Below are 23,983 nucleotides of genomic sequence, written 5' to 3'. Positions count from 1 at the left end.
TTATCTCCTTGCATTTGCACGGGCGAACAAGGATAGAGAGGAAAGAGTAGGGTGGAAGCAAGACTTGTATATGAATACCATGTTATACCATTTCCATTTGCCAACCACTGGAACATTATTGTCACTCAAAATGAAAACTGAAGTGATGAAAAAGAGCAGGTGTCCCAGAGCAGTCCACCTTCATTTGGGTCCCAGCTCTGCCACCTATTAACTGTGTGCCCTCAGCAAATGGCATAAGGACTCCGGGCCTCACCTGGTCAGTGGTCATACGTGATCATAGTTTCGTCTTTGGGGGACTGTAGTAAGAACTTTATGATTTGACACATGTAAGACGTGTACAGCAATGCATACCAAATAGTAAAAATGGTACCTGTTGGGACCGTTTCAGAGTGTCTGGAACTGAGTGCCTTTCCTTTGCTTCCCCCAAACCTGTGCCGCTGCCTCATTCCTGACTTCACTGAGCAGCACCCCCAAGTCCTCGGGCATCGGAAGGGGAGTGGGGTTCTTCTCAATCTTTCTCCGTCCTTCATTGTCAGCTTGAAATTTGTCTCAAGCCTTAACTCTGCTCCTACTAATGTTCTGACAGTTATCCGAATGCTTCTGGCCTGGGTCAGGCTTTGCTAGAATGGGACCTGTGGTGAAAGGTACCCTTCCCCACCATTATAGCAGAACCCATTGACAACACCATTGCTTAATACACATTTCGTTGGGTTGAATTAAATTTTCAAATCTGAATGTGTTTTTACTTAACATTAGAAAAGTAAACTATATCAATGTTTTCAAAAGAGGTATTTTTATTTATTCTTACCTCAGAGAATATGTACAGTTTAAGTTCAATTTAATTGCATAATTTTATATTATGAAAGGTAGCTTCAGGAAACTCTTTTTCCAAATTATGGACTCTGTAATGTGATGTTGGAACATCGCATACACGAATCACTTGGTACAACAGCTGCATCTTTTCAGTTGTGTGGTCTTTTGTCAACATTGGTGGAAACGGAGTTTAGTAAAATAAAATCCGACTCAATTAAAGGAAAATAGTCACACAGTAGGCTATTGTTTCTATAGGACTTTTTATTTGCTTTAAAAAGTTTCATTTAAGATGCCAATTACTGTCTCAAATGAATCTGTAGGAGAACCATTATCTCCTAGAATTGTGTCTACAGGGAGTAGTTCACAGAGCTTAAGTGTGTTTAAGAAAATTCAAGATGTAGTCATTGTTCCTCTCCCAGTAGAACTAAAGTAGCATGCACATCTTCTCATTTCATTTCTCGCATCTGACTTCAGAAAGTTGTAGTTCCAGTTAGCAGACGTGCTAACTGCTAACAAGGTGGTGTGGAGCAATTGTTTCCAAACAGCATTCCTCAGAATCTCCTGAAAGGTGTGTTAGGACACAGATTATGCGGCTCCGCCTCTCGTTTTGGGCTCAGATGACAGATAGGCCCCTGAATTTGTGTTTCTGTAAGTTTACAGTGATCATAATTTCAGAACCACTTTTGTAAAAGGATTATGTTTGGGCTGTCTCTGAGAGCTCTGGGCGTGAACCTCTTCTCCTGTCTATGTTCCACGACCTTGTGTTTGACGTTGGCCTTGAATACAGCCACATTGGGAGGATTTCCACCACAGGAATCTGTAAAAATCCAGGCTCTTTTTATTTCAGACAGCCACTCATTGATCATTTGTCAGCACCCTGCTGTCTAAGGGACCTAATCAATCAACCACTGGGATGACATAAACTGCCGGACAAGTGAATGAATGTAGATATCACACATGTCCCACACATACCTAGTTTTTACACTGCTTAGAGAATTGCATCAAAAGGGACTCGGCAATAGTGCCAGGAATGAGTGAGTGACAGTCTAAACTCAGAGCTAATATCAGCAATAGTCCCTCAGACAGGAATGGGGCAACCCATGTTTTTCTCAAGCAGGCTGATAATTGATTGCCTTTCAAAGTGCCTTTGTTTTCATCTAGATAGTCAAAAACATTTTTTTTATTTATGTAAAGATTTTATTTATTTTTAGAGAGAGGGGAAAGGAAGGAGAAAGAGAGGGAATGGAACATCAATGTGTGGTTGCCTCTTACAACCCCCTACTGGGGACCTGGCCCACAACCCAGCCATGTGCCCTGATTGGGAACTGAACCTGTGATGCTCTGGTTCGTGGGCCCATGCTCAATCCACTGAGCTACACCAGCCAGGGCTGTCAAAAACATTTTTTTTAAGTAGGAAATGGTATGCTTCTTTCCTTATATTCAAATTAATGCCATTTTCCAAACCAAACAGATTCTTTGGAAACATAGTTAACTACTGTTCAAAACTGGAAAACCAGATAAATATCTTATAAAAGTACAGGATTATGTCACGCACACATCAGCTTCGGTATTTAGGGGATGTGCACAACTCCAGAGGACTTTCTCCTGCTGACTCCTTGGGGCTGGTTCACCACGTAGCCTCCAAGTTGTGCACCCTACAGGCTTAGACTAAAAAAAATAAATAATATAAGAAGAAGGAAGGAAGAAAGAGAGAGAGAGAGAGAGAGAAAGAAAGAGAGAGAGAGAGAGAAAGAAAAGAAAGAGAAAGAGAAAGAAAGAAAGAAAGAAAGAAAGAAAGAGGAGAGAAGAGAGGGAAGAGAGAAAGAAGAAAGAAAGAAAGAAAGAAAGAAAGAAAGAAAGAAAGAAAGAAAGAAAGAAAGAAAGAAAGAAAGAAAGAAAGAAAGAAAGAAAGAAAGAAAGAAAGAAAGAGAAAAAGAAAGAATCAGGTCTCTTTGGACAAACTGAGTCAATGTGGTCTTCTCATTTCCAAGATAAGTCTCAACTCTTCTTGATATGCCATAGGGGAAGATACCACTATTTACCAGCTTTATAACTTGGAGGAAGTTACTTCACCTCTCTGTGCTTGTATTTTCTCATCTGAGCAACTGGACTTCGATCCATTTTTCACGTGTGTTTGAGAGAATCGGAAGTAACAAGTGTAAAGCTCCTATTGTAGTGCTAGGCACACAGTAGGCTCACAATGATCGGCAGTGATGGTGGCTTATGGGTATTCTTCATGCTCCAATATCCAGATCCTGAAGAGTAAATACCCAAGTGCAAATGTTACTGTCTTACAGGTGACTCTCACTGTATTTAGAAGTCACTTTCAATTTCAGGGCATTTTCATTAATTTGCTTCCAAAGTACTGGTTAAAATATAACTTTACTTGATAAACTCATTATTTTTTAAATATCCTATGAAGACTCTTATGCATATATGTAAAGACTTTTAATACTGTTTGGCCTCCCATTCCTTTTGATTTAAAAGAGGTAGTCAGGGAAATTCTTCATTACCATCCCACTTCACAGTTGAAGTATCTTCAGCCTAAAGATCAAAATGAGGTGACCAGTTGTTGAATTTGTCTTGTTTCGTATATTCCTATTTCATTGCACAGAATATGCCAACAGATACTTTATATTTTTAAAGCAAAAAACTGTACCTTGCCTAACAAAGTGAACTCTATCTTTTTATTAAGTTACCGAAATAACTTAAGATTTATGGTTGACATAGAAATATAAAAGCCATTGTTAACGTGTCCTGCGTAAATTAAGAAAATCTGAGGCAAATTAAAAGCTCTCCTCTTTTAAGCCCAAGTCTTTAAATCTTTCCTCCTTAGCACACCACAAGACATCATTGAGTAACTGCTTTGTTTTTATACAGCCACTCAGAAATTCAAGAAAATAAAAGCTCAGGTAACAGATGAGTGTAGCAGACCCGAATTACATAATAAAGGCAATTTACGTTCCCAGTGAAAGGGCTGGCTGTTAAGTGGTTCGCTTGTGACTTCTGTGAGTTGTCAAAGGTACAGCTCCCTAGAGAGGACTGAGAGAGGGTTCATCAATACTCCTCTGAACCCGAAAGGACGTCATGCATTGGGAGCAGATAGGCAGGCAATGACTGTGATAGACAGTAAAATCAATGACGGCTCATTTCTATTGTGTTGCAGCCGGTGTGTTGGTCACTGCTTCTATTTTCAAAGGTCATGCCTGGTCATCCCCCAGCCTGTCACATGCTTTACAAGACAGCGTGGGACACCAATTTAGAACACTCTTAGCTCTCACATTTTCTCCTCAGGCCCTAAACACACGATGCCACCTTAAAAACCAAAAAAAAAAAATCTAAAAATATTAATTTTACAATACCTATGAAAAGACCAGAGTGAGGTCTTCATTATAGGGAACTAGAAATGGAATTAAGCTCGGGGGTAACTCTTGCCAAGTTCTGGAATCATCAGACTGGACACTTAAAGCTTTGGGGAGGAGAAAAACCTAAGTCAGTCTGAATTTTACGTATAATTTGGAAAATTAAACCCAAATCCAACTTTCACATCTCTGTTCTTTAGATGCACTCTCAAACATTCACTGAATTCAGACTCTCGTCATAAGATTACTACATTATTTTTACACTTCCTCGATGTTTAGTAAATGCCAAAGTCGTGCAATCCTCACACAAGGTTGTTTTCCATAGAATTTTGTTCCTGGGCTGTTTGGAGCGAAATCACCTATTGAAGGCCTGTTTGTGGTGAGAACATGTGATGATTGTAGAGTGCTAGTTACTCTTTCCTTTTGGGCTGTTTTTCAGAAGTGAGACATAATAATCAAAAGCACATCCTCGAGAGCCAGGCCACCTGGCTTTAACTCCATGTGTCCGTTGGCAGTGCTGCCTTGAATACCCTCAGTGCCCAAATCTTCGAGTTGTTATGAGTCTTAAATGAGTTAATACATGTAAAATTCTTGGAACAGTACCTGGCTCATAGTGTATGCTATGTAATTCTTTGGTCTTATGATTCACATTTTTCTGATGAGGAAAATAAAGCAGAGAAAAACTACCTGAAGTCACGGATCCGATGTCACACATCTAATGGGACTGAGAACAAGCCAAACAAGGTTCATCTCCCAGCATTGCCCTTCAGGATATGACCACTGTAAACTCCAATATTTTAAATAAAATACATTTTTTTTTTAGCCTTAGCTGGTGTGGCTCAGTAGATTGAGTGCTGGCCTATGAACCAAAGGGTCACCAGTTCAATTCCCAGTCAGGGCACAGGCCAGGGTTGTGGGCCAGGTCCCCAGTTGGGGGCACGCGAGAGGCAACCACATATTGATTACTCTTCCTCTCTTTCTTCTTCCCTCCCCATTTCTCTAAAAATAAATAAATAAAGTCTTTAATAAGTAAAAATAAAATAAAATTTTTTGATGTTGTGCTCGAACACTTGAAGTTTCTTGACTATCTTTAACTATTATCCAGTTAGTATTACTGAAAAAATTATACACATAATACTTAATGCATCTCCCTTATATTTTATTGCTTACCATGTATTTACTGAGCATCTACTCTACACCAGACACCTTAGTGGATACACGAATGCATACAGAAATAAGTATACATGGCTCCTGCTGCTCAGTTGTACTGCATCGAACATCACCATCCATGATGACATGCCTGGACTGATTGTCCAAAACCGTTGTCTGACCCAGAACCCCTTCCCCAATACATAGGGGTCTTCTTTCTACAATTGTAAAGGAAACGGGGGACCTTGTTATTAATATCTATAACTTAATTACAGTCAGTGTTCATGGAACATTCATAAAAAACCACTTTGAGAGTTGTGTGTGATCACAAAGAAAAAGCAATTGGCCACTATCTTCTCTATCTTTATTTTAATGCTGTACCTAAAACTTTTAGTAACTGGAACAAGATATGCCCCCAAAGTAGCTATGATGTTTCTATAATCTTATAATTATTATTAAAAATACAACTGGTCTCATTTCTTTCTGAACAAAGTTCTGAGACAGTATGGCATTTTTTAGATGATAACTGGGGGGGGGTTGGTGACAGGGACACTGACATCTAACACTGAACTTTGTCCTTTCCATAGGCTGGATGCTTTGCTCTGAGTTTTTAAAAATTTATCTCCAATAGCCCTCAAATTTACCATAAGAGGGGTAAATATTTATTAACATCTACTAAAGAGAAAACTGAACTTTATTAACAATTAAGTAACTTATCTAAAGTCAAAGTTTTTAAATTTTAAGGCCTGAATTCAAATCCAATTTATTTGACATCAAAAATCTGTACACTTAACAACTGATATTACTATTCAGCATATTCCCTTGGAAAACTAATATTTAAGACCATTAATAGTTGCAATGTAACTTTACTTAGCAAATGGTTTCCTTGTATACTGGGATTTTTTGTTGTTGTTGATTTCAAAGGGATAATTAAGTGTGTAGAAGGCAGAAATACTTATTAGCATATCTAACATTTTTTAAACATTGTATTTGAGACAGATTATCAAATGTTCCAGCAGGGACTCCTCTAAGCACTTAAAACAAGAGAACCTCAAATGTTGTCACAGTGCTGCAGAATGCTTTATAGTGTTATCAAATCACAAAACCTTTCTATCCTATGTAAGCAATTAAATTGAAAAAGAGGAGTAAGATTAGACTTCCGTGGTGAGACCTGTGCAGAAATGCCAGTGCATTTTTCTGTTGTTTTCCAGACTTGACCTATTTGCAAATTCAAATACCAATGCCTGGAAATTTAAGTAAACACCTTGTGTAGGGAATATTAGGTATCCCAATCTCTTTAACATATACTTCGATATTTTCATTCTGAAGCCATTTGAAAAAAATCTTTCCAGTCAAAACACTATTGCATTAGCTTTTTGGTATCCACCATTTGCCTTTGGCCACAGTTGGCGCTCGGCCATGCTTGGCGTCCACGGTGGAAGGTGAGTGTGTGGCTACCAGGCCCCATGTCTCGGGCCTCTTCTCCCGCTGCTCCGGCTGCAGCACACTCACGAGATTCACCGCCACCCTGTGAAACCAGGCAGCACCTACTCGCTCACAGCACCCAGCTTCATCCTATTTTCAATCTTTGTTTTCTATTGATCTAAGTTTCTTGATCTTTTTGTCCATATTATGAATGTTCATCAGCTCCCTCAGAATTTTTGGAGTAATGGTCACCCCTTGCCCTGGAAAGCTGTAGAAGAAAAACTGAAGGACCCCCATCACCACTAGACTCCTGGTTGTGACTCTGGTCCACATTCTGTTCAGTCTGTCATTCCCTCCTGTCCACTGAACAGAGGACTTCTTCACAGTAGCATCACTTGATGTGTGGTCCCCTGAAAAATTCAAAGAAATTAAGAATATGCGTTATCAAGTAACATGCTTTAAAAAGCGCAGTGATCTTCCCACATTGGATCATCCTGTATTTGGGAACGTTTGATTCTAATGAGTCGCATGTGCAGTAATGAGGAGAGCAGATGCCACTCATCTGCTGCCATTAATGTCTGTAGAAGGCATTGCACACGGTGTGGGTTCTGTGTCTTCTGTGTGCAACTTGGATTAACAGTATCTTAGTAAGTGCAACTTTTGTGGCATTTAACAGCAAATACATCACGTATCTTTTGTAATTTCTATATGAGGTCTGTCCAGAAGGTACCCAGCCATGTATTATGAAAAAGAGGCGTTGAAGAAGATGCAAGATACAAACAACATTGCACATAGGACAATGCCACCCCAGTCCCCTTCAGAGTAGGTACCTTGGGACCTCACGCAGGTGTCCCAGCCACCATCAGCTGCTCTGTCATATTTTCTTGAATCCCATCCATGTTCCAAAATCTCTTCCCTTTCAAAGGTGATTTTGGTTTTGGGAAAAGCCAGAAAGCCAGCGGTCACAGGGCTCCAAATCTGGGCTGTACAGGGCTGAGCCACCTGGGTGATTTGATGTTTCACCAAAAAACTCTGTATGAGACGTGATGCATGAGTGGACGTATTGTCATGATAAAGCTGCCAATCACCAGTTGCCCATAGATGCAGCCTTCTGAATCATCTGAATAGTTTCCACAGAGGAGTGTTCAAGCTTAATGCAAAATTGGTGCAGTTTCATGGCTGTACTTGTTCCATCATTTTGAATGCAACAGCCACCCAGGACACATGCTCACTCAACAGTGTCTACCACCCACCACTGACTAGTACAGTGAAGTCATCATTGTTCATGCGTGTGCATTCCAGTCCACTCTCCTTGACTGCCAGGTGACATCAATGTCATGAAAACCATTCTCATTATATTAACAAAGACTGGACTTTTTCAGACAGACTTCATATGTTAAGAGAACATAACTGGATAGTGATAAAATGTAGTCTTTTCTGCTTCTCCCAATGGAAGAACAGGCTTATATCTATTCCTAAGGATAGAAATAGTATCACGTCAAAAATATCTTTCATTTTTAAATCAACTAATGGTTTTTATCTTCATTAATGTTAGACAGAAGTGTCTTTTCCTCAGAAGTGTTTATTGGCTTGTGTGATTTCTATTGTGACTTCTTTAACATGAAGAACATGGACGCATCATCTCAATTTTGCTTGTCTGTCTTGTCTGTCTGTCTGTAGTGTGGAGACGATCAATGATGGAAACTTTCACATTGTGGAACTGCTCGCCCTGGATCAGAGCCTCTCCCTCTCCGTGGATGGAGGGAGCCCCAAAGTCATCACCAACTTGTCAAAGCAGTCCACTCTGAATTTCGACTCCCCACTCTATGTAGGAGGTAAGCTCTCTTCCAAACCCAGTGGGTCCCCAAACCCAGGGATTCTCCTCAGAGACTGATTCTGCGGTGGCTGGTGCCTGGTACTGTGGTCACTGACGAGTAGGGATCAGTCGCTGAAAGATGGACAGAAAGGACAGAAGAGAAAGGGCCCTAGATCGAGGTTCAGGGACCGATTTGTGATCCCATCTCTGGTTTTGACTGAATGTGTCGCTGGGGTGAAGATTGTTCATGTTTCTATGTGTCTGTCACCTGCTGGGTGATGTGCACATCAGAGAATTTCATCTTGTTATCTAATCTGGTATTGGGGAAAAGAAAGCAGAGAGAGATCAAATCAGACAGTGAACAAAGTGATGAAATGAGTTTGATACCCACTGGAGTGCATGATCTCCGCCAGCTCCCATGAGGAGGTGACCGCTCCAGCTTCCGTGACTTGTTATCGTGCTGGGAGTGTTTGGGCCACCAGTTGCTAAGTCATGTAGATGACAGGATAATTATTAATGAAGTTGAATGAATGAACATACAAACTAAGTATGCAAACTGCATTGGGGTACTAGACAATATTTTGTTTAGTTGTGTTCTTCTTGTGAGTGAACAAGAGAGAGGGGTCAGCATGTGGATTCGGGCTTGGATTAATAAAGACTTTGGACTTTATTTCCAATCAAGAAGTCAGATGAGTAGGTGAGGGAAGAAGTGTGAGCAAGATTCAGAAGCAGCCCAGAGAGGATTGAGAAAGGAGGGACCTTCTACTCTTGCCTCTATTGGGAAGGACCAGTACAAAGTGGAGGCATAGAATTTTACATTTCAGGCAAAGAAGCAAGAAAGCATGTAATGTTGAATTAACTCACATTGAATTGAAGTGAAATTACTGATAAAATTAACTTATTTTACAGATAAATAAGCTAAAGCTTTTCTACAGGTCAATGTAACTGATTTCATCACCGTGACAAGTATTTTATGAAGTTCACATCATTCCCTTCAAAATAGTAATCTTTGGCTGCTACACAATTTTCTCAACCCCCTCAAAGCTTTCCCTGAACGTCCAGAGCACTTTTATTTTCAATCATTTGCGATAGAAAATTTTAGCACTTTGATAGGGTTTTTGAGTTTTTAGAGAGAGTTAAAAGTCTTTGGTGCCATTCTGTGAATATTTATCAAGCATCCCCAGTATGCTGAGAACTAAGTGAATACTTAGTTCCAAAGGACACAGAGTTGAAATAAACAATCTCTTCTGTGCCCAGGAGAATGGGGAAGGCAGGCACCTTTTTAAATAATCAGATGTATCACATGTTAAGTCTGTGCAGCAAGCAGACTAGTTGCTACGTGGGAATCAGAACTGAGAGATTCATTAAAAGACAGAAGCCTTCCTTTTTGCCCATACGGCAGTCAACAGCTGTTGCCTCAGGAGTCATGAAGCAAGTCACAGATGTACCTAGATGGGGGTGAAATTATATCTACTGAGCACATGGTATGTGCTCAGCGAGATGCTTCTTTTGCACTCTGATTCCTCAGAGACTTAAGGAAGTAGGTATGACTCTTTTTTTGTTTTACAGTCAGTCCCAAAGAGGCAATCTCAGGGACTTCGTAAAACTCATCCAAGTTCACAAAACTCTAAAGTGATAGACATTTCACTTTAGTCCAGGTCTGTCTGACCCAAACAAAGCCAGCTGCATTGCCCCTCACTGATTAACACAGAGCAGAAAGGGATGCAGTCAAAAGTTTGTGGCTTTTTGTGTTCTTCTGGATTTGTTCTTCACCTGATTTCGTTATGCTTTCGTTAGAAACCATTTCATGAAATCTTCGTAAACCCTTGTAGAATGCAATGGGGGCAGGAGAGAGTTACAGAATGGGAGTGCTTGGAGAGAATGTTTTTCAAAAGAGAAAAAAAATGTTTTAAATTCCAAACTACAAGTGATCATCCTTTGGCCAGTAGGGGGACTGGACATGCTCCCAGTGCCGCTGTCCACCCAGGCCCAAAGGAAACCACTTCCGTCCCCACCTCACTGCCAGAGAACAGAGCAGACTAATTTCCTTCTAACTCAGAGTTCAAGGGTAATTCAGGTTGAAGACCACAGTGTGGTGGTTGCTGGAGGGAGGGAAGTAAGAAGGGAACTAAATGGTCATGGAAAAAAATACAATAAAGATAAAAAATGTTTAAATCTGAACAAACAAAAACAAAGAAACACAAGGCAATCATAAAACCGCAGCCCTGCATTCTATACGGGGAAGGCAGGGGAACCTGAGATCACAAAGGAGAGTGAGGTGAACAAGCTTTCTTTTCTCTCCCGGCCTGAAAATCAAGACACCCCTCAGTGATGACACCGTGCCTTAGGCCCCTTGCAGAAGTATTTTCTAGCAAAAGAGGGAGGCGGCTTTGCCTCACCCGTGGGTGATCAGTCACCCATGATACAGGCCCCACTGAACACAGAGCCATCTACTCTTCCTGCTTGTCTGCATAATCGGTCAGAACATGTCGTGTCACCTAACAGGTTAAAAACAATCAGGACCTACACATAAAGACCCATCAGCATGTCACAAATCTCCCAATGTCACTATTGGGCAGATGACCTCAGCTCTGACCCTTAACCCCTTTATGGTCATTTAGAAACAGAGTTTGCTAACCCCAAAAATCTCCTACTGGGTTATCTGTTGATTGAACTCCAGCTACAGCCCATGGCACAGAAGACAAGCTGAAAGGGAAAAAAAACACATGGATCTATTCCTTTTTTCCGTAGTTTATTTTTACTGCATTTTTTTTCCAGCACCGTTTATCCCTGTTATACCCTCTCCCCCCTCCACCCCCTCCCTCCGCAATCACACACCCTTGTCTGTGTCCACGAGCTCTTTTTCCTTTTGGCTCGATCCTCCCACCCCCACCTGCCAAAACTGTCGGCCTGCTCTCTATCGATGAGTCTCTCTCTCTTGCTTGTTAGTATCAATTAAGACCTTGTACAATTGTTAGCTCTGGGAATAAAAGGAACGCGTTTCCTGTTTGTCCCCGCTGAGGAACACCACAAGGGTCTGTTTAATCTTGACAGGTGCACATATATGTATTATAACCCAATCAAAATAAGCTATTAAACATAGTTTGGAAAGGAGTTCTTTTTTAACCTCTGAAGAAGGCCCATAAACATTTGAACACTCAAGTCCACACGTATGACGGACAGGTAAGATTCAGTTAGAACATCTCCTCCCAGAGTAAGGGATTTCCTGTCACTAGTCCTCTCCTGGAATTAGCACACTTCACCCTTCTGACCTTGCTCTGCAGAAGCACCCCAGTTTCCGAGGCCAGATGGACAGAGACCAAAAGCCTGAGTTCCCAGAACTTCAAAGCCAAGACACATACTTCAGTGTTGTCCGAGTGTGGCTGTGCACCACCCGCCTCACAGGCCCTGGAGGCCCATGTTAATGTCTAGACTCTTGCCCGCCGGGCTTCCTGCTGCGTCGGACTCAGGGCGGGGAGGGAGGGGGTGGGGAGTCATCTTCTGGGCACGCCCGTCTGCTGGTTCTTACATATGACCAGCTTGGAAACAAGTGTTTTGGTCTATACACTCATACAATGGATGAGAAAACCAAGCCTCAGAGAAGGGAAATGACCAGCCCAAGTGCACACAGAGCCAACAACCAAGACTTTGACCTCCAGCCTTGTGATGTTGTGCGCCTGGCTATCTGACTTTGGCGCCTGCGAACAGGGCCCCTGTGGATGGGAAAGGTGGTGATGCCATAAGGCAGGGCCCAGGGAGTGCTGAGTTCTTGGACCTTCTAACCAGCAAAGCCCCCAGACCCTCCAGCCAGAAGCTCGGAGTCCAGGCACAAGGACATGGACACCAGGGGGAAAGCCAGCTGCTCTATGAGCCTCCCACGGCGACCTCGACAGCTGCCTTCAGTCGGAGCCCATCCAGGAACTATTTCAGGGTCTGGCTTAAGCCATGGAAAGATTCCTCAGTTTTGCCAAATGTGGGTTACAAGATGACCATCACTAGTGAAATGAACACATACAAAGATTGCAAATTCTGTGTTCGGAGGAAGTTATTTTGTTGGTATTTCCGATTTCTTGGAATAGCTTGGTTTTGCTCTCCATTAGCAAGGGGGGGAAATGATGTGAATGAGGTACCATCCTGATAGGAAGCGTGGTGAGATTGTTGCGGCATGGAGATCCATGCCTGGGCTCCGGATGTTGTCCATGGTGAGCTGCACCAGTCGCTAGCTTAGAATCTGGCAGGACCAGCCTCCATGGTCACTGTGACCCCCAGCCCTCGCCCTCTGAGCCTGGATGGACTGAACTGTGACCAGAGATTGGGAAGCTCATCTCATCTGCCTAACTCCGACTCAGTACTGCCGGGTGATGTTGAGTAGGCCGCCTGAGCTCTTTGGGCCCTGGGTCCTTCGTCTTTAAGAGACAGGATGGGCCAGGGAATTACTAACCTTGCTTTGCAGAATTCTAGGCTTCTGGGGGGATGTGTCCAGGTTAAGGGGGTGAGTGTAGAGAGAAAAGCACTACCTCCTCCCCTTCCTAATCCTACCTTAAAGTATAGTAGCTCTGCTTTCGGATTTTATATCTACTCATGCCTCCATGTCAGCATTGGTTTGAAACAAGTACTAAAAATTAAAAATTGACCATCAGTGAACGAGGTCTTTTATCTAGTTGTTCATTAAAATTGCCTAGAGTGCCTTGTCAAAAATAAAAGCAAGGAAACGTACATCTCTTCTCCCTTCCCAACCCTGCCCAGAAAATCGGATCAAGGAGGTCTGGGCTGAAGGGCCAAGTATCTGTACTTCTTCCGAGAGTCCGTGGGATTGAAAGTGCACCCAGGTTGAGACCCACAGGACTGGATGCTCATCCATTTCTCCTAAAGAAGCGTCACACAGGCGGCCACCCCACTGGAGGAGCCAAGAGCAGCGTATGGGTGGCAAATGGCTGAGGAGCCCCCACAGAGCCTGACCTCTGACTCGCTGTCCCCCACAGGCATGCCCGGGAAGAACAATGTGGCTGCGGCCCTGCGCCAGGCCCCCGGGCAGAATGGCACCAGCTTCCACGGCTGCATCCGCAACCTCTACATCAACAGTGAGCTGCAGGACTTCCGCAAGGTGCCCATGCAAACCGGCATCCTGCCGGGCTGTGAGCCGTGCCACAAGAAAGTGTGTGCCCACGGCACGTGCCAGGCCGGCAGCCCGTCGGGCTTCACCTGTGAGTGCGAAGAAGGATGGACAGGGCCCCTCTGTGACCAGAGGACCAATGACCCCTGTCTTGGAAATAAGTAAGTTTGGGCCATTTGGTAGGTAAACACCCGTATTGCAACCCTCAAAGCAAAACCTTCCATCCTTACCCTTTCTGCTAACCCATTTTCACTCCTGCGTCCCTCCTCTCTGCAGGTGTGTGCATGGCACCTGCCTGCCCATCAACGCTTTCTCCTACAGCTGTAAGTGCCTGGAGGGCCACGGGGGTGTCCTCTGTGATGAAGAGGAGGATCTGTTGAACCCTTGCCAGGCCATCAAGTGCAAGCATGGGAAGTGCAGGCTCTCGGGCCTGGGGCAGCCCTACTGCGAATGCAGCAGTGGGTACACCGGGGACAGCTGTGACAGAGGTAAGCCAGACCAGCTAGGCTGTCTGAAAAAGCAAGAGGAGAGAAAGGAACACAGAGTGAGAGAGAGACGGGGAGTGCCAGGTCTTTACATGACTTGGAGTGGCTGCTGTCAGTCTATTTCCCGCTGTCCTAATCCTCCCCTGCAAGATTGTTACGGGCCTTCGGTTGTCTGTGCACAACTTGATTCGCTATGGAAACCCTCCTTTCTACCTTCCATAGAAGTGCACTTAACTTGACTCCTTTCTTACCTTTATCTGATGTTCACACCCAAATATGTTACTAATTCGTCTTCTAGCACGGAGAAGAGGGAGCTAATAATTTGGCTGCAGTGTGAGGGTAAAATCAACTCTGACCTTAGGATCGAACTAATTTATCCCAGCCCATTACGCAGGTCTGAGTCACTAGCCCACCTTTCTCCTTCTTCCGTGTCTGCGTGAGCAGGATGCCCTGCCCCCACCTGGCACAGGTTTGGCTGAGTGTGTCAGGGGACCAGACCTGAAGGACGTGGCCGTGGAAGCTTTTAGCAGATGGCTCTATTTGAACTAGTTCCTACCGGGTAATTTAAGAAAGTTAGCGGAATGTTACTTGTATTAAGGAACAGATTGAATGATGTTAAACCCTGGGCCTAATAAATTAAATTGCGTACTCTCTGAAACAGCTCCCTGCGGTAAACAGAACCAGCTGTTGGGAGTGTAAAAACAGAAGATGTATGTCTTTGCCGTAAAGAAAAAGACTTAGGAATCCAATATTCTTGTCAGTCCAATGGCCATAGTATTAATAGTTCACATTTCTAGTATGCACTCTGCTGAAAATAAAGGCCCCCAAAATAAGCATTTGGAGAAAAAAAAAGCAGGCCACACCACTGGTCTCTAATATGTCATATAAGCCTAACACTGACAATAGCAGTTACAAACGGGAAGCGGACCTGCCACCTGCGTGCGATTCCAGGTGCGCATTCTTGGTCACTCCGCGTGATGGACGGGCAGAGACCGTCCTTAAAAGAGTTTGTGCTTTTTGTTCTCCCCTAGAAGTGTCGTGTCAAGGGGAGCGGGTCAGAGATTATTACCAGAAGCAGCAGGGCTACGCCGCTTGCCAGACAACCAAGAAAGTCTCCAGGCTGGAGTGCAGAGGCGGGTGTGCAGGCGGGCAGTGCTGCGCGCCCCTGAGGAGCAAGCGGAGGAAATACTCTTTCGAATGCACTGACGGCTCCTCCTTCGTGGACGAGGTGGAGAAGGTGGTCAAGTGCGGCTGTGCCAGGTGCGCCTCCTAACCGCCTGCCCTGCTGAGCTCGTCTTGGGAAGATGTCGTCTCCTCCTTGACCACGTTGGACTCATGAATGCTTCATAGTGGAAATATTTGAAATATATTGTAAAATACAGAACGGACTTATTTTTATTATGAGAATAAAGACTTTTTTTCTGCATTTGGGAAAAAAATAGAAATGCTTGAACTACAGCTTCCCCTACGCTGGAGAAGTGTGGAGGCCGGTAACCCCGGAGGCAGGAGGACCACGATGGGAACCGCGCTGAAAACCCCGCAGAAGTGGGCGGCCGGAGCTGCTGCGCGCCTGCGTGAACTTGCCCTTGTCCGCGACTCTGCGTTCACGAGGACGCACCAAGTACGTGCATGAGAGGCAGGAGGCAAGGCAGAGGACTGGGACCCGGCCTTCACGGAGAGAACAAACAGATGAGAAATATTTTGTGCAAAATACAGAGTGTCTCTAAAACCTGGGTTCCACTCGTGAGAGAAGACGGGAAGGCTAAAATTTTATCTTCTTTTTAAACATCAGCATGTTAGCAGAAGAAGCACACAAAAGTGTTTATCTACCGTTTTCCAGTATTAATTTTTTGTAATATAAATGATAAAAGAGATGATGAAGAACCAATAGATTATTGATAAATAAATTAGTAATAATATGAATTTTTGTTTCTATGAGTTCTAAACATCCCTATACAGTATTCAGTTTCAAGGAGAAATATTTATTGTATCAAAGTACATTGTACTTAACATTTTAGGCCATCCTTTTGCTGTGTCTCGATGCTTTAATATATATTAATTTATAATTATCCTGATATTTTTGTACATTTTTCAAATCTAAAAAATCAGGATTTTTTTTTGGCAATAGAACTAACATAGGGTGTTATCTCGGGATCAATGTGTGTTGGTCTGTTTGTTTACTTTGACATCTGACCACCGGTGTCACTGACCTAGTGGCCTCACTCAGGACACCTGCAGGGAGTATGCAAGTCCTTGTGTGAGAGGGTCCTGTACAGACAGGAGTGGCTCCTGTCCTCACCGAACAGAGAGGGTGCATAGCAGTCGACGCTAGAAAGTAGATCTTTTACAGATTAATGTCCCCTTGACTGTTTTGGCCCTTTGGGGAGGGTGGGGGTGGAGGCTGAGAGAAAAGGCTGTAATATCAAGAACTGTGATTTTTTTCCAACCAATAAAGCTCCTTTGTTACCTTAATGTTCCCACGTTAACATGTTTGCTGCTAAATTATGATGTAGAATTGATGATGATTTATAGTGGTCTGTGCTCTTCCCTCCTTAAAATCCCAGGGTATCCTATAAAGGCAGATGTTTCTTTCCAAAAACTTTTTTTACAGAGAAAATTAGATGTACATGTATAATTCAATGTGCTTTGTCTTTCTCCAGACTAATATCAGTTATACTACTGATGTTTGTAAATTAAACAGATATTTACTGCATTAACAGCTTGCTGATTTTCTTAGAAATGGCACAGTATGTCGAATCCCCTCCTTGAGAATTCTTCAGTCAGAGTGATACAGAAAGAACAGAGTAGAGAACTTCTGCGTTTTGTGTGATTAGCACAGTGTCACATCTGGGGACTTCGAAATGGCCATATGGAAGAGATGGGTGGATGGACGTACTCTGCACTTGGAAAAAGGTGCACATTCAATGAATTTATTCTGCTGAAAATAGAAGGTGAAGTCCAACTAGCCACCAAGGGCATTTTATTCCATTATTTTTCCCTCAATGAGAAGCAGGTCGAAAGCAGTGAAAGACAAGGAGACCCTCTCTGCACGGGCACCTGTGCTCAGACAGGCATTGGCGGCAGTGACAGGCACCCTCCGTGCCGGGAGACAACACCGACCAGGTGGCATGTTAATCCCCACCCACCGTGCTAAGATTTCTTCATTTTCCTGTCCGAAAATCACATGCACGTGCGTACACACACTCTTACTCTATCTTTCACACACACGACTGTCCAGTCATTTACTCTTGTTTAAAATGTCTACATTTTTAACTATATAAGATTTTTTATTCCCATTGGTTGCTTCTTTTTTTCAAGAGCTGTGGATCATTCATTAAGCAAAGGAACTTGAACGAGAATGACATGGTTTAGATGTGTGTTTATGGCTATCTTAGTAACCGCTGTTTCTTATAATCCAGGCACTATGCCAAGGGCTGTATATGAAATACCTTATCCAGCTCTCCCTACAAACCTATGTATGGAGTCGCTGCACTCCCTGTTTTATGCAGGCTCAAACAGCTCATGACGGAGGAGCTGGATTTCCACGTCTCCGCTGCAGCTCAGTACCCACAACCCTCTACTAAGGTTCTTTTGAACCAGTAGTGTCCAACCTTTTGGTGTCTCTAGGCCACGCTGGAAGAAGAATTGTCTTCTTTCAGTAGCCAAGTAGCCAAGTAATTACCAGCAAATGAGACAAATGAAGGGCACTTTTCGTGTTATAAAAGGCCCCTTACTTTGAAAGCCTTAACCATAGGCTTACTTTAAGAAGGAAACTATTCTAGAGCATTTCCACAGAGTCCAATACATGCAAAAAGTATTTTGCACATTTCAAAATCAAAGCTACTACACACAATAATGTCCATTTATAATTTGAAAAGATTGAATGATTAGACGTTGTTAATGTGTTTACTTTAAAATTCTCACACTAGCGAGGTACCATCAGGAAATGCCATGAGGATTTGACATGTGTTCAACTTAAAATGTGTTCGTTGAGTAACTATCTCAGTCTTTTCAGATATTCTGAAATTATTTCTGAGCAATAATAGACCAACCCCAGTTTTAGAGCATCTTGGAGGTTTTTTTTTTTGGGGGGGGGGCTTGCTTTGTCAGCAACAGCTCTTTCTGGAGAAACGATTGAAAGACCATTGAGATGGATGCAGGACTCACACATTGAGTGTTACAGTGTCGTCTGCCTCTCAGAGTGCCATTATTTCAAAAGGGATGTGTGCAACAATGTATCAGTTATAAAATGTATCTGAAGCTTTATATAAGGTATATAAGCCTATGTAAATTACGTAAGCTACTTTCATTCTTAACCATCTCTCAGCGCTCAAAATTTATTTAAAAATGCATTTTTATGTTCTATCTCCAATCACCTGCAAGAAACGATGCTCACCCGTGATCTTGCGTCCGACGGAACACATCCCACTGCCGTTTCAGAGCACACACAGTGCAGCTGGGGTCCAGGTTAAGGTGGGCCATGGGTTTTATAGAAATGGCCATAGCAACATTTGGTTTCAGACTGTGAGAAGGGCCCTAAAGAAATTATGAGATATTGGAAAATAGTGTGAAGTGAAATCCGATCAAATACATATTGAGAGGTGAGGGACTGCCTCCGACAAAATGACATTGAAGCCAAGTCATGAAGGATAAAGCAGGATCTAGGATGGAAGCAGATGGAAATAAATGTGGGGGTCAAGGGGGGGGGGTCGATGCAGAGAAAGCAGCCTGCCTGCAGGCCTGGGGTGGGGGGAAGAACTCTTAAGCGATGCTGGTAACAAAAGAAGCAAGTATAGACACAGTGAGATACATAGTGATTTCATGTGTGGAACACAGAGGCCATTTTCTGGCTTTATAAACTTATTTCATATAGTCCATATTTTTCTTTTGAGCATCTGTTTGCCATGTACTTTTAAAATGTCAACAAAAATGGATTTCCACTTTAAAAGAGCACCTAGTTATTTGTGTTTAATACAGTTCCCCAGCTTCAAATGAAATACCGCTGAAGCTACAGGAAATATAAATACATACAATAGCACTAAAAATTAGGAGTAATATATCTTGAATCTCAAAGGCATTTCATGAACACAAAAGCTGATGAGGCGGGATTGAAATAAGGAGCTGCTGGCCAGCTGGTGCTGTGAAACTCACGTGCATTCCTTTCTCTGGACACCAAGGCCGGGGACTCAGGAAGTGAGTCCAGTGGAAACCCATCAACTATCTGTTCATTAAGGGTGCCACTTCGTGAGGAAGCCGGTGAGCTGGGCCTTCAATGGACCAGCTAAAATCTTTCTTCATCTGCTAGGATCCTCCAGTCTCATCAATGAAACCAAAACTGCACAAAGTACTAGGGAAGATCTTGAAGGATGTAGTCCCTATAAATCAACTGTTGTAGGTGTGAGTTAATCCCGGAAGGGCCAGGACAGCAATGCATGCTTAGAATAATGGGGAAGTGGGAGTGCTTTGTCAATACAGAAAATAAGAGAACAGCTGCATTATATTGACTCACACTACTAAGCTAGTAAAATGGGTTGAGCAAACCCATGGTGGTAGAAATGTGCAATTATATTTGGGGGTGAGAGCTAAGAATTTCAGAATTATTTCTGTGCACTGAAGTCTGTCAAGATTGTGCAAGTAGGAAAAAGTTCTTTCCAGGCTGGGAATATCGGATTTTAGATGACTGCAAAATTTTAAATGGATTGATCAGGTGATTACTTTTAAATTCTAAAATGTGAAGAGAGTGACATTTACGCAAGAATTCTTTTCCAAATGGATTTTTTGGTTGCCTTCCTTCTCCTCCTCCAAAGGGGAAATGGAGGACCCTTCCAAGTGCTCACTGTGTCCAGAGACAGCAGATTCAGCCGAGTGGAGGCATTGCCCCCCTATGTTTGGGAGTATTGTAGCTTTGTCTTGGTGTCAATATGTGGGTGGTTGAATTTGGATTCTGAGGAAAAATCAAACATTAAACACATACACACACAGAGGGAGTGGGTGAATCTGCCACAGAGACAATTGTCTTAAAACCTTGCTATCATTAATCTTGCTCTCCCTTCTTGAAATGGCTAAAATTATTTTCATTTTGCTCCTATAGATTGTGGCAGAGAGATTAAGTGACTTGCCCAAGGTCACACAATCCAAACCTCCCGATGCTGACCATAATGCAGTATTGATTTCACTGGAATTGATAGGCAAAGTCTGTGAAGGGCTTCATGCAAGAAAAACACATATTTCTCAAGGGGAGTTATTTTGGTTTTATAAGAAAAATGCCCATGAAGAGCACTCACCTTCCCCATAAGAACACATGAAAATCTTCCCTTTAGCTCTCATTTGGCAAAGAAAAATACATAGTATTTTTAACTGGAATTTTCTTCCAGGAACTGAGGCTGGAGGGAGGGAGCCAGTTCTCTGGGGCTGCTTTGGAATCCCAGGGCGCTGTCCCAGTTAGGTGTGCCTTCACTGAGTGAGGCGGCTGGAAGTGATGGAATTCTGCTGCTGAGATCGTCACAAGGACAGGATCGGCCATGCCCCTGTCTGGTTATAGCAGTGGCGAAGTCACAGTCTTGGATTCATTCCAGGTCTCCAGGCATCCTTTATAAAGGAAAAAGAAAAGGTCATGGAAATAAACTGGAAGGGAACTTCTCCTTGATGCAAATGCCTGATAACCACTGCATCCACAGTCTCAGGGGCTGCGTCCCCCAGCAAGGAGAAAGATTCTCCTCTCTGAATCGCCTCATCCTGCAGCTCCTTGATCCCACTGGTTTCTGCTCACATTACCATTCAATTACCTCGACCTCCAGTTCTTACTTTCAATTATGTCTCCACATTGATTTTTTCATTTCTATTATTCCTCGGTTAGCTACAATTCTTCTCTTCTGATGCCTGTCAGCTCCTCTTTGGAGCTGTGAAATGAGCAGGAACACGTTTCTGAATGACTCGAACAATGCTCTGTTTGATTAGGAAATCGGTCTGTTATCATTTGGCAGAAAAATCCTGGTGGTCTCCTGCAGAAAAAGAAATGGAACCCCTAGATCTCTGTCCCCTCATTTAACCTCAATATCCTTCCCACCCCCTTCCTTTTAAATGCTTCCTTAGTTTAGAAAATTAACACACGATTGTATTAATAAGGAAGATAGTCTGAGATGAAGGGTGTTGTGGAGCGATTCCCATCACAGCCCTGCCTGCAGCCGAGCACACCCACGGCCGGACACGTGGAGGCCAGAGGCCCAGCCGGGTTGGACCAGTCACACCTCTGCCATGCACACACATCACACACCACACACACACACACATGTCCCCTATAAACCCACCAATTCCACAGTCAGAATAAATTTTTTTAAAAACCCACAGTATATTACCATCTGACTTTTAGCCCCAGCTGAAGGACATTCATTCACAGATATTTTTCAGAAGGACTGACTCCAAGGCCAGATAACATATAAGCTCATGAGCTGACAGACGCAATGGGGACTCCGGCTACAAACCCCTCTCATGCAAAAATAAAGGTACAAATTAAGTTACACAAGGAGTTGTCTGAGATTCAAAATTTAAAAGAATAGTGGTGGTAGCTTTCTGCGTTCCTGCTTTTTTTACTTGAATCCTATTTCTTCTAAAAGCAGAGTCTGCAGTTACAGCAGTAATGGTACAATGTGGAACCCAGCCTGTGGGTCGGGGATAGGCAAGGGGCCACGTCTGGAAGTGCATCCGTGACCTAAGGATGTCAGGGAGTTCTGTCCCAGGTCCCCTTTCCGAATTCCAGATGGGCTCTTCCTTCTTTCACACCGCAACCTTTCCTCAAGCTGTTCTAACCTGCCCTGGTCCATCTCACGTAGACGTCATGACCTATCTTCCAGAAACCAAAGGACTTAATCCTGCCAGCTGATGGGACCTTTGCCCACAGGCAGCCCTCCATCAGCAGACCGTTTGGGACTTATTGCCTGATTTAAGAGCAACATCATGTCCAAGGTCACGCACCCTTCCCAGGTTAGTCTACATGCAATGACTCAGTGATACAGGCATGTACATGCCAGAAACCTTCATGAAAATCGCATCACAGTGCAATTTGTCCTCTGCCCAGGCCTATTTTCTCCCTTCCTTTTCCGTAGGTGGTGGTCCCGAGAGCACGCTCCCATAAACCTTTGTGCGTCCAGTGTCAGCGTTCTGGGGACCACAGCTGGAATACACCCGTCTCCAAGTCAGGTAGTGAACACGAGACTGTTGTGCACCGATGAGATGCCACTCTGAGGTGCAGTAAGTGGCAAGTTCCTGCCTTACAGTGGAATCAGGAAGTCAGGGTGGCCTTTCTAAAAGGAGGTGCGATGGCGGAGTGGCAGCCTGCTTGGACAAGCCAGCCATCGCTGTCCGAGTCTCTGTGTGGTTAGTGCTCTAGAAACTAGAAGACAGTTCCTTCATGTCTGTCTCTTACCTTGTGCGTAAGTCTCAGACTTATCCCTCGACAGGAGATCGTACAGGCTCAGGGCCCCACTGCTGTCCATTCTGTGGTTTTCCTTCAGGGCCCTGCAGTCCCCTCGTGCACGATCTCAGACACAAAAAGTTATCACCACCTCCTCACTGCAGAGTAGCACTTCAGCTCCCCAAAGGTATCCTAAGGCTTGGGGCGTTTCATGTTTTCCAAGAGCAAGAAAACAATTATCTGGTGTCTTAGCTTGGACAGCTATAGCAAAATGCCATAGACTGGGTGGCTTACACTAAAGAAATGTATTTCTCACAGGTATGAAAAGCCTAGGATCTAGGTGCTGGCCAGTTTGGTTTCTGGGGAGAGCTCTTTGTGGCTTGCAGATAACCACCTTCTCTCTGTGTCCTCTCACAGCCTTTCCCTGTGCATGCAGCGAGAGAGTTCTCTGCTCCTCCTCCTCCTCCTCCTCCACCTCATCCTCCTCCACCTCCTCTACCTCCTTCTCATCCTCCTTTGCCTCCTCCTACTGCTATTTCTTCTCCCCTGTCTCCTTCTTTTTCTCCTCTCCTCCTCCTCCTCCTGCACCTCCTCCTGTACCTCCTGCACCTCCTCCTACTCCTCCTCCACCTCCTCTACCTCCTTCTCCTCCTCCTTTGCCTTGTCCTACTACTATTTCTTCTCCTCTCTCTCCTTCTTTTTTTTCTCCTCTCCTCCTCCTCCTCCTGCACCTCCTCCATCTACTCTTCCACCTCCTCTACCTCCTTCTCCTCCTCCTGCTAAAGCCTCTAACCCCGTCACGACAGCCCCACTCTCATGATCTCATCTCATACCAACTGCCTTCCAAAGGCCCCCTTCCAAATGCCACCACACCCAGGGTCAGGGCTTCACCGTGGGAACTTTGAGGGACACAAACATTCAGTCCAAACATCGGCATCTGTTGTCGACACAGGGATGGAAACCAAGTTCTCTCCAGCTGATGCAGCCATGGCAGCTTCTGCAGGGCACAAGCAGAGCGAGAAGGGAGGAAGGATAAGAGATGCTAAATGTTTATCTCTCCGACCAACCAGAGAGCCCCAGAAACAGTGGCATTTTAGTTATGCATTGTCGTATGGCAAACAGCCTCTGAACTCAGTAGCTTAAAGAATTAACAATCATTTTTGTCTCTCACGGTTTGCATAGAACAGGATTTGGGGGAGGAGCTGGATTTTTAGTCCAATAGACTGGGGCTGCCTGATGGCCAGAGGCCCCTGTTTTTCTCCATGTGGGCCTCTCACAGAGTTGCTGGAATGTCCTCCTGGCACAGTGGCCGGATCTCCCCAAGGTAAGAAATACAAGCATTACAGTGGAAGCCGCCTTTCGTACCAGCCTTGAAAGTCACACACCATCACTCCTATGGTATTCGGGGCA

General features: G+C 43.9%; 1 protein-coding gene across 4 annotated transcripts in view; it reads left to right on the top strand.

Moving 5' to 3' along the window:
* Positions 1–16,876, top strand: part of SLIT2 (slit guidance ligand 2) — a 318,505-nt gene extending 301,629 nt beyond the window's left edge. For all 4 annotated transcript variants that reach the window (XM_037140744.2, XM_053672435.1, XM_037140742.2 and 1 more), the window contains 4 exons: positions 8,430–8,584; positions 13,548–13,839; positions 13,955–14,166; positions 15,195–16,876. In XM_037140744.2, coding sequence (XP_036996639.1) covers positions 8,430–8,584; positions 13,548–13,839; positions 13,955–14,166; positions 15,195–15,436 — 901 coding nt within the window. In that variant the 3' untranslated portion in view covers positions 15,437–16,876. The remainder of the gene's footprint in view (positions 1–8,429; positions 8,585–13,547; positions 13,840–13,954; positions 14,167–15,194) is intronic.
* The last annotated feature ends 7,107 nt before the right edge of the window (positions 16,877–23,983 follow it).

Source organism: Artibeus jamaicensis, unplaced genomic scaffold (genome assembly GCF_021234435.1).
Source record: "Artibeus jamaicensis isolate MK-2021 breed Jamaican fruit bat unplaced genomic scaffold, CSHL_Jam_final contig_76, whole genome shotgun sequence".
Lineage (NCBI taxonomy): Eukaryota > Metazoa > Chordata > Mammalia > Chiroptera > Phyllostomidae > Artibeus > Artibeus jamaicensis.
Note: the sequence above shows the minus strand (reverse complement) of the source record. Positions and strands in the feature narration are given on the sequence as shown.